Genomic DNA, 10,820 nt, shown 5'->3' on the forward strand with positions numbered 1-10,820 from the left:
CTAACTTTGCAGCTTTATAAGGAGAAGCGTAGTTCTAGGTAGGGCCTACATAGTTTAATAGATAAGCTAACAGATTAAAAGAGTAGATATAGGGGTTTTAGGTATTACTAATGTAAGGGGCTACGCTCAGGGAGCTATCGTACAGGTATACTAGAGTTGTATTCGATAGAGAAGAGAACTACAGGTAGCTAGGGTTCTGAAGGTCGTTTAGGGGGCGGCGGCTCGGGATAACCTTCCGCCGGGCTCGCTTGCACAGAATCTAGGTGCTTAGGGGGGGCACCCGGAATCTGTGGACAGTGCGCCTCGCGCACGTGACCAAGATATCATCGAGGATTCACTAACTAGGCTCTAGCCTATTACAGTAGATTAAAGAACTAAGATATTATTAGAGATAAGAGAGCAAAGGGCTTTAGCTTATTACACTTCAACACAATTCTTAGGGAGAGGAAGGATTATCACACTAACAACTGCTGTTTAACATTACTATACTATATGTGCTGCAACTATATTACTACAGAACAAAACGTGGACATGTAAACACGCTTCATAACGATGTACCGATACAATAAGCATACTTAGGCCAAAGACCACTGCAGTCTCCGTTAAGTGCCGGATTTAACGCATACAACCTGTCCAACGCAATACCTGCTGCCTTTGCCATGTCAAAACAGTAAACTCCATCCTTTTGGAGAACCCATTTATTGCATTTAGCATCGATTCCGGCTTGAGTTGGTCCAGGAGCAGGGTTCTTAACCGAAGTAGGAGATGTAGTAGGCGGTGCTGTAGGGCAAACGTACTGGCCCTTCTTGAGATCGAAGGAGCAGATCCAGGGGACGAAAACTGTCGGAGTTTCAAGAGGAGGTTTAGTCGTGGTTGCTGTGCCTTTGGCGACGCAGACGTTGTCACCGGGGAACAGATTATTGCAGTCTTTGTTTGCTGAGTTCCACGCGTAGAAGTTGTCAAGTGAGATGCCGTTGTCGTTGGCAATTTGCCAGCAGCTGTTTCCGCTTACGATCTTGTGGAACTTTGTGCAGCCACATGTCATTCCTGTCTTCATGGGTTTAGCCCCTGGGCCAAATAGTGATAACATGAGCTACATACCTGGATAGGGGAAGGTGTAACAACCCCAGCAGGAGTTGAAGGACACGTTGCAGTTGCAGCAGGTGTGGTTTGGACCGACGAGAAAGTAGTAGAGGTTGGGGTTGGAGTTGGAGTAACCACTGGTGTTGGCGTCGCTTGTGTGGGCAGAGCAGGTGGCGTGCCGGACCACTCCACACAGTACTCCTTGCCAACTTCGAGGGCGGAGCAGACGGCGCCCGGATTGTAGCTGAGGAACTGAGCCTCAGAGATGCTCCAGAGGTCTGCAAAAGACGCGCAATTGTCGCCCTCATAGGCAGGCCATGTGATGGAGCAGTCTCTTGCTTGCAGCTTATGGGGCTTAGCTTCCACGGCATTGAGAAGAGCATATATGCCCATGAGAGCTGGAGTGCTAATCATGATGAACAAGATATGACTACACAAGATTGGCATGAATATGCTGGATGTGGGTGCACAGGGTAGTGCTTGCTCTAGTATTTATGATATTACCTCAGATTCACTCCGTCCATTTTCACTAGTGCCGTTTCCGATCTGATGTTGCCTAGAATGCGCCGCGTCCAAAAAAGCTCTAATTCATCGGTCGGAAAAGGCATTACTTACGATCTCGAGCCTAGTGAGGTCCTTTCGTCGGTGATTAGCCACCAATTTCCCAAGCGTGAACCTCATTGGCCGTCTATCGTAGAGTGTCTGCAGAGCCTTGCAGGGTCGCATGTAGTTTGTAAGAGTCATGGCAGCACGTAGAGATTTATGCCAATACGAGTTGACTGCGTGCTAGTTCACAGTGGCCAACTTCGCCATCATGTCTGCCTTGTGTTCCAGACTCGCAAATTTGTCAACAGTCAGGTTAATCCGACACCTCCTGATGAATGACAAACGCAAAAGGGCAGGAGCTAAACATATGTGGGCAATTGCTAGGCTTGAATAGAAAGTCCAATAAGTCAAGCTGCGTCTCGCGAGCCCCACTTAATTGATTGTTGACAACTGTGCAGACCGGAGACTGGGTTGTAGAAAAGATTTTCAACTATGGTTTCCTTGTATTTCTGCGTGATTGCGGCGCAGTAGACGGTACCTAATAACTAACCGGCTCGACTACATCAGGGCGTAATCGCCAAGAAGGTCTTAAATACGAACTTGTCTACATCGCCGGATCTAAGTATAGTTGAACTTGGCATACTGCAGTAATGCTGGTCTGTTCCTCGGTCTAGCCCCGACGGGCACTCCCGTAAGGCCGGGTGCCTGCGTCTTCTGGTGGTTGCCTGACCGGCCTCGCGTGCGGCTAAACTATGGTGAACAGTGTACAAGGCTAGAGAAAGAGATTAGATTACGGCGCAGATTTATGCTAAAAGAAACGAGAACGTCCCTGCATATTTCGCTTCGGGAACTTGGCATACCATTGTGTTGAATTAATCTCCTGTGTGATGGTAGCTGAAGCTGTTATTTACTGTTGAGACTGATTTAATTGGCTAAAATTGAGCCAAGTTGATAATTTTCAGAGCGACGCGCTTTGTAGGTGTTGGAACACCTACAAGCTTCCAAGTTATATTCCTGGATGGTAGAATCACAACGTATAGAGGGAAGCTGTACGATCTAAGGTTTGCTTGTTGTAGTAGAAGATTGCGCATTACGCTAAGTTCTGTGTATGTTTCTCCATGTCACTCCGTACTCCTCCAAAAGACCGCAGGAAAAGTGATGATATTCTGCCTTCCAACAATGCGCTATTGTTTGCATGTACCACTTTGTCTTTGATAGTCTTGACTGTAGAACTAGCTGCGAGATTGACATCCGGTTTCGCTATTTATACCCCAGTCTTAGATGGTGAGGGTAGTGCTGTTGGGGGGTGACCGAGTTCATAACATTCGGCGAAGATCATAGTGTCGTTCAACCATGTCTCGCCACCAGGTGTCTCTCTCATGATCTTGTACCACGTATTAGGGCATCTGGAAGCAACGGAAGAGGCACCGGAGCTCTTTGCTGACCACCAAGATGAGGCCGAGCTAGCATAAGACCAGTATGCCGGAGTCATGGTTGGCGCTACAGTGCTCGTGAAGGCACACCATCTCGAGGCGTCAGGGAACGGGCATGCTGGAATTCTGTTGCCGGTAGGATCTTCGATGGGGGTGCAACCTTCATACAGCTTGTCAGCGTAAGAGAGCAGAGCCGTCAATAGCGTTCCAGTGGGCTTTGGAGGGTCGAAGTATTGTGTAGCGTTCACTGTAGCGCACTGCCACGGATCGCTGGTGATAGTCGGAACATCTCGAGGTAGGAGTGTTTTGTGAGCCGGAGCCACAGATGCAGTGGCTTGCAATATGACAGCTGTAGTCTGAACAACGTGCATTGTGAGCTATTGGAGAGAAGAGGAGTAAAAGAGAATGGCGGTATCAGAGACACTGTCGCTGAGGCACGATGGATATCGATGATCTTTTCAGTCTATAGTGTTCTAACACAAGAGGCTAGCTTGATAGTGCACGTTGACAGATGCTGTGCCGCAATTCTAGATCAGGGTATTATGACTAGCTTAGAGATACAGGTCTGAGCCACCCTAGAAAAAATTAATCCCTGCTGCATCGAGCTCCTGGGTGCCTTACGACACTAAGGTACCTTGGGTAATGTCTTGCGACAAACATTTTTACAACGCAAGCGAGGATAGTCCTAAAATTAAACTGGCATTGTCCTGCGCCTCTACATGATGGTTCCTGGCTTGTAAACAAGACAAGGATCGGTATGCAGCTGTAACCTGATCTTTAAGACAGTTCAAAGTCAGGATATTGCTCTGCCAAGGCCTGCTCCACGGCCTGGATGCATTCTTCTTTCTTGTAATGCTCGAGATCCGGCCATCCATGCTCTTGATAAATTCTCTGCAGCATAGACTCCATCTCGCCATCGTCTGAGTACCCGGAGTACGAGTCAATCACCTGCCTGGAATTGACTGGTATGAAGCGAAGCTGCTCGAACTGCTCCCGGAGCATTGCAAAGAAGTCGGGAATCGTCCAAGCTGGGGCATCGCAACGCCAATTAGCCTCTTCTTGAGAAGCCCATGCGTCGCAATCGTCCTGAACTTGCTCCTGGCTGGTCTCGTGTCTGATCTCGTCGGGGCATTCCGGCCAGTAGGCAATCCCATACTTGGTGTCAAGTACGACAAGGGGAGAGTCTCGGCCACCCTCCATTAGACCAATAATGAAAGGAGTAGTTGCGAACGATACGGACCCCTCAGTAAGCATTGTGAGGCCATATTCCTTCGCAGGATCCACACTTTCGTTGCCCTTGGTGTACTTTGTCCAGTTACAGAAATTTGCTCCGGGAGCACCCTGAGGTCGCTCCCATTCTGGAAGGTCCAAGTGTCGAAGATATGGAATTTGGCGCAGCAGAGAGATAACTATATCTGATTTTCCCAGACTTCCAAAAGCACCCTCAGTTATCATAGGCCAGCCCCCTTCAGGTGGCCATTCCACAGACGCTTCGTCGAGATACATTTTTGTGAGAAATTGGAAGAATTTCTTGATGGCACCGACCGATGCACTCTCCGTGTAGCGAACCTCATTGAGTTCTGGCATATTGTTGATGCCGTGCGGGGCGGGGCGATCGAAGGCAGAATCTGCGAAAGGATGAGGAAGTATAATTGATTTGCACAACTTCTGCATGCTCTGATATAGGGACGCCGGGCACCCGGGGTCCACACCGCTTCGCTATAAGCGGGCCTCGGTCCGCGGGATAAAACATGGGTGGTGTCGAGGTGGCCATAGCGATCGTTGTCCGGAGGCGGCGGTACCGTTGTGGAGCGCGCTCTGCCTAGCGTAGCGAACCCCACCACCGTGCCGCAACACACTACAGAGACTCGAGCCCTGCAGGTATGAGCCGTGAAGTAGACGGGCTGACAGTTCTAATTACAATGTCCATCCTGTATGGGGATGTTCGAGAAGAGTGCTGGGACGCGAACATTAAAAGAGAGATATGGTCCCCCAAGATGGGAGCACAAGACCAGTTCGTTTGTTTATCTTGTTACTGATCATTTTGTTACTGAGTCCCGACCAGTATGAGATCAATCTTCTTGTCTCTTTTGTGGGGGGGAGGTGTTGTGCGCTCCGCTATAAACCCCGACGGCACCCAAGCTGTCGAGCCTGTGACAGCAGTCGATAATTCACCTATCGGTGATCTGACAACGTACTACCCTGATCAGCACGACTGTCCACTTGGATGCAAGGACGTTACAAATACGCATAGCTGGATAACATATTTCTCAATCGACAGGCTTCGTCGCTGCAATGAGACAATGCTCTTGCAGTTCTCCGTATCCCAGCCTTTAGATAATCCAGATTCAACCGTATTGATCCGCAGCTGCACTCTTGGATCTGTCAATGACAAGGCCGCCGCCGTTGAAGCCGATCTGCCAACGGTAGACAACCCGAAAAAAGATGACAAACTCTTTCTACCAAGCCTTGAGTCTGCCCCAGCTTGCTCTTCCGAGGGCATTGAGAGCCAGGACCACATCCAGCTTTCTACTAGCAGTGGGCCTGGTAATGTCTCAATCGAGCAATCGGGCGATATTGGAGGCGTATTGGACGGAATGAACAAATATTTCTCCGCAAAAGACAACTGCGACGAGTCCTTTATATTTGCCTACCATCAGCAAACGGTGGGAGCAGTGTATGTTGGAGACGCGATTGGAAAGGGTACTGTAGACTCAGCTCTGCAGGCCCTAAAGCAAAGCATCTCGTCCAACACTGCAGTCGCTTCCCGCACGGTAGCCGAGCTCTGCGGTAACGGTCGTTCAGGCGAGCGCAGTTTTGGTGTAGCAATCGATACAACGGGCAATCTGGCCGGGGTGCAGAAGTTGGCGCATGAGTGGAGTCAAGGCAAATGTTTGGCGCAGGAAGGCGCCAGCACTTTGACAGAGGTAACAGTGAGGGAGATTGCCACTGGGCACAATGGCACGAGCGCCACGAACAGCACTACCGACAGCTATACTTCAACGGCCTTACCATTAAAACGAGGGCATGGCTTCCATGGCCGACACACTGGTCACATACACCGGCAGAAGCGTGCTGGACCAAAGCCATCGGCCGACGGCACTTGTGCTACTCATCTGATCGGCAGCGGCGACACATGCGATAAGCTGTCCAAACAGTATGGCGTCAGCATCGACGACTTAGAGAAGTGGAACAAAGGGAAAACATGGGCCTGGACCGAGTGCAAGGAAGCACTTATCGGCTACAACATGTGCGTTAGCGACGGTTTTGCTCCACTACCTCCTCCACAGCAGGGTGCTGAATGTGGTCCTTTGGTCCCCGGTACCAAGGCACCCACTGACAAGTCTGTCTCTATTGCCTCTTTAAACCCTTGTCCATTGAAGGCTTGTTGCAGTAACTGGGGTTTCTGTGGTGTTTTCCCTGCTCATTGCGACATCCACGCACCTGAAGGTGGTGGCCCAGGCACCAAATTGAAGGACTTCCAGAATACCTGTGTTGCCAATTGCGGAAACGAAATCAAGCAAAACTCTGGTCCACCGGCAGCGTTCCAGCGCATAGGTTATTACGAATCGTATAACTTTGGACGCGAATGCTTGCATATGAAAGCCAAGAACGCCAATACTGACGGCTCTTATACACACATGCATTGGGCTTTCGCAGACATTGACCCCAACACCTGGAAGCCCGTCATCAACGACTCTGCGAAGCAGTGGGAAGACTTCAAGAAACTGCCTAACATGAAGCGCATCGTCTCGTTGGGTGGCTGGGCGTATTCAACAGAGCCTGCAACATACAATATCATCCGACAGGCCATCATCAACAACCGAGACACCTTCGCCGCGAATCTTGCGAAGTTTGTCCAAGATGAGAAGATTGATGGCATCGATATTGATTGGGAGTATCCAGGAGCTCCGGATATCATGGTCGGTGGTCAGCCTATTGGCAAGACTACAGATGGTCTCGATTACCTGAAGTTCCTGATCGTGCTGAAGAAGGCTCTCGGCAAAGACAAGTCTGTATCGATTGCAGCCCCAGCATCTTATTGGTACCTTAAAGCATTTCCTATCGATCGAATCGCTGCTGCTATTGATTACATCGTGTACATGACGTACGATCTCCATGGCCAGTGGGACTATGGCAACCCTAATGCTTACGACATGTGCCCTTCCGGTAAATGTATTCGCAGTCATGGTAAGCATTGTAACCTATTCCTTCATGTTCTTCGGCTGATACGTGCTACCACTAGTTAATTTAACGGAAACAATGAACTCTTTATCCATGAGTAAGTCGTTCTTCCACAATGCTACCGTCCGACTTAATGTCAAAGCTTACACAACATGTAGTCACCAAAGCAGGTGCGGCCAACAACAAGATATTTGTTGGCGAGGCTAGCTACGGAAGGTCGTTCCACATGGCAAAGGATGGCTGCTGGGGCCCGACATGCGACTTCACTGGATCCAGGACGCAATCAGATGCAGCACCAGGACGATGCACAAATACAGGTGGCTATCTCGCCTATGCTGAGATTGCTGAGCTCATTGGCACTGCTGATGGGCTGAGGATGTTTTATGATGCGAAGTCCAATTCGGACATCGTAGTTTACAAAGGTTCGTTAATTCCATCAACCTTTAAGGTATCTTCCAGATACTAGAGGTATTAATGTTGCACAGGTGATTATATAAGCTATATGAGTACAGAGACCAAGAACACACGGCGCAACGAGTGGCAAAAGCGAAACTTTGCAGGCAGCATTGATTGGGCCGTCGATCTACAATCATTTACAGCGGATGAATACAGCGATGACTCCTTAGAAAGGCCAACAGGTAGTACTGGTTGCGTCATGGGAGAAGATGTGACGCTCGACACAGGCTCGCTCTGCGCATTCTCTTGTATGTATGGATTTTGTCCAGAAAGTCTTTGCGAGTGCCTTGATGAAGGCGAGATGGAGGGACTGCCCCCTAAACAAGCCGATGTTGGCGATGTGGTAGCCTACGATCAAAACAACGTCGAACTGAACCGTCTCTGCAAATGGGCTTGCCAGTACGGCTATTGCCCGGACGATATTTGCCTCAAATCAGAGCCGGAAATTGACACGAGCGTCCCGGAGGTTGGAGAAGTGGAGAACTATTACAACACGACAGAAGTCAGGCTTCAAAATGCGCAGAAATGCGTCCTTTTCAAAGACCCAGCGTATCGAGACGTCTCGGTGAGGGATTGCGAAAAGGTCTGTCACGATAAAGTTGAAGCTGCAAAGGCAGAGGGGAGAACCACAAACTATGGCTGTATCGGCTTCTTCCCTGGAGAGAAAACAATCCCGTGGGAGCAGCCCCCGGGCGCCGTTGCCGCCGCTCCGGGACGGTGCATGTGTGATAATTGGCTGCTTAATGAGCTTGCCGATACGGTTCTCGAGGCACTGCCAATGATTGCTCAGGTATGTCAATGTCCAATATGCAGATTTTCCACAAATCTTGCGCTAACAAAAACTCTTCACAGATTGGCTGTTACATAATCATGCAATCCCTCAAGCTTGTTCTTGATGTAGGACTGCAATTCGTTCCAGGTGTAGGAAAGATTCTTGACGCTGGTCTGGGTACGTATCTTACCCTAGTATTGGTGTTTTACTAGACAATGCTTACACTCCTCTACAGACATGGCCACCACAGCCGCTCAAATGGCCGCATACCTCTATCCCGAAGAAGAGGATCCTGAGGGCGCTTTCAACTGGTGGTTGAGCCCCTGCGGTGGTACGGATCTTGTTCCAGAGGACATTAAAAAGGCTTTTGGTATCTTGAGCCAAGTGGCCGACGGAGTCTCAAGTTTCAAAGCACCAAAAAATCTCAAGAAGGGTGGTAGCAAGAAGGGCGACGACGGCAATCCGCATGATCAGTCGAAACCTCGGTCGACCAACAACAACAACAACAGCGGCAATTCAGGAACGAAGAATAAATGCAACATCCAGGGTGTGAAGACGGAACGGAAAGGCAAAGGCGCCAACACATTACGAATGTTGTCTTGCAACAAAAAGGACGAAACAGAAACGACCGAGATGATTGTCACTTCTCTTGCCTATGGCGCAGGCGCAAAGCCCTTGTTGGTAAAGAAGCAGTGCTCAAAGGAGTATTCCCAGGCTTGTTTCCATTATAGCTCGGCGATCCGAGTAAATAAGCACTGGGCAACACTTACCTGCCCCCAGGCCGCTGCCACAACTAGTAAGATTCGCAAGAATAACAAGGCCGACAGTGCTCCAGCAACCAGAATATGGAAAGAAGAACGCAAAGGCAAAGATTGGATGAACCCCGCGAAACGCCAGGGTCCCAAAAAAAATTGCCAACGAGACGAATACCCGCCGGCATATCTCTTGGTCAAGACGGACGTAGCATGGACACAAGGTGGCATAGACTCCACAGGCCAACTAGTGCGATTTATTCCTGGAGATGAGAATGGTGGAGCCGCCAACACCATGTGGGCAGGAATTTGCTTTAATTCACCACTTCTCGAGCTTACGGACAAGGAGTTTTCCGACAAAGTCATAGCCGCCGCGAACAAGAACCAGGTCAAGCGAGCGAATGCAGTAACCACTTACGCGACGTTTACGGTACCTCATCATCCCGAGTTCACCATCGACAGCTGGGGCCATTCCGCGTCGCCGCCTACAAACGATGGTCTTGAAGTCAATGATTGTTGGCCTAAGGATATCGCTGCCAAGGATCCGGGATTCGCGCTGCTATTGTGTGATCCTTATTATGGTGGAAAAGCCCCTCCCTATGACTATTCAGCTGCTTACAAGAAGGGCACAAACGGGAGTTAGATAATGCGAATAGAAGCAGAGAGATAAGCTATAGTTTGTAATGTACATATTATTCAATCCAAGGTATTTTTCTGTCACGCGTAAAGCACGTTTGCTATTCTCTTCTCACTCTTTGACGAATGGCTGATCAACGACTAAGACGCGCAGTTGATGTTCATCATTAACGACCAGGGCCCCTGCAATAGCATCGTAAACCATAGTACTACGCTGACCGAGGCGCTCTATTGCCTGGGAGCTCCATTATCTCTCGCTCTTGCTTCGACCGGAGAATAAAAAGCATTCATGGGTACACTGGTAAAACAGGTGGCTGGTGACATTTGTCACCCGCACTAGCCACATTTCTGTCAACGCCAATCTAATTTACAGTAATTTATGTGCATCGACGTTTAAACATGTAAGCGGGCGCTGGTGCTGAATTGCTCAGATTGAAAACACGACAACAGCAAGAATCTCACTTTTTGGAATTAACGTAGTTCAACGCAGTGGTGTATTCGGTATTAAAGAACCCCTGTCAATATTTCAATATAACGTGGTTCATAAGCGAGCGGCCACCCCAAGCGAGTGGCCACCCTAACACTAGTGCAGCGCACGCGTAGCAACGCAGCACAACACTACAACAGATTACTATATTGTACGCAATACCACAGTATTATTCAGAAGCGTCGCTATTATCTACATCCCCTACTTCTACCCTGCAGGTGCGGGAGTTGTGCCCAACCTCGCTGCAACGGCCGCAGCGCCTCTCTGCGCGCACCCTCTTCGCAGGCGTCTCGCCGTCCTTACGCCTACTACTGTCTATTTTAGTAATTAAGTCGGATACCTCACCAACTGTTAGAGTTTCCTCTGCGCGTACGTACCGCCTTTTACGAGTCTTACGCTTTGTAAGCGTGTTAACAGCTTCTCGAAGGCTTCTTACTTCCTCTTGTATTAACACTATATTATAAGCTATC

General features: G+C 49.3%; 4 protein-coding genes across 4 annotated transcripts; 1 reads left to right on the plus strand and 3 right to left on the minus strand.

The window, feature by feature from the left end:
* Positions 1–544: 544 nt before the first annotated feature.
* ALTATR162_LOCUS3606 (uncharacterized protein) lies at positions 545–1,497 on the minus strand (the record flags this gene model as incomplete). The annotated part of the gene is made up of 3 exons (XM_043311214.1): positions 545–1,047; positions 1,102–1,220; positions 1,283–1,497. The coding sequence occupies 3 exons, from the start codon at positions 1,495–1,497 to the stop codon at positions 545–547; spliced, it is 837 nt and encodes a 278-aa protein (XP_043167149.1).
* A 1,396-nt stretch (positions 1,498–2,893) lies between these two features.
* ALTATR162_LOCUS3607 (uncharacterized protein) lies at positions 2,894–3,433 on the minus strand (the record flags this gene model as incomplete). Its single annotated transcript, XM_043311215.1, has 1 exon — positions 2,894–3,433. One exon carries the CDS (start codon positions 3,431–3,433, stop codon positions 2,894–2,896), a length of 540 nt encoding a protein of 179 aa, XP_043167150.1.
* Positions 3,434–3,839: 406 nt separating this feature from the next.
* On the minus strand, positions 3,840–4,649 carry ALTATR162_LOCUS3608 (uncharacterized protein; the record flags this gene model as incomplete). Its single annotated transcript, XM_043311216.1, has 1 exon — positions 3,840–4,649. One exon carries the CDS (start codon positions 4,647–4,649, stop codon positions 3,840–3,842), a length of 810 nt encoding a protein of 269 aa, XP_043167151.1.
* A 479-nt stretch (positions 4,650–5,128) lies between these two features.
* On the plus strand, positions 5,129–9,870 carry ALTATR162_LOCUS3609 (uncharacterized protein; the record flags this gene model as incomplete). Its single annotated transcript, XM_043311217.1, has 6 exons — positions 5,129–7,253; positions 7,309–7,344; positions 7,406–7,669; positions 7,733–8,493; positions 8,556–8,652; positions 8,711–9,870. The coding sequence occupies 6 exons, from the start codon at positions 5,129–5,131 to the stop codon at positions 9,868–9,870; spliced, it is 4,443 nt and encodes a 1,480-aa protein (XP_043167152.1).
* Between the last annotated feature and the right edge of the window lie 950 nt (positions 9,871–10,820).

The sequence above is a fragment of the Alternaria atra genome (assembly GCF_907166805.1).
Source record: "Alternaria atra isolate CS162 genome assembly, contig: 22, whole genome shotgun sequence".
Lineage (NCBI taxonomy): Eukaryota > Fungi > Ascomycota > Dothideomycetes > Pleosporales > Pleosporaceae > Alternaria > Alternaria atra.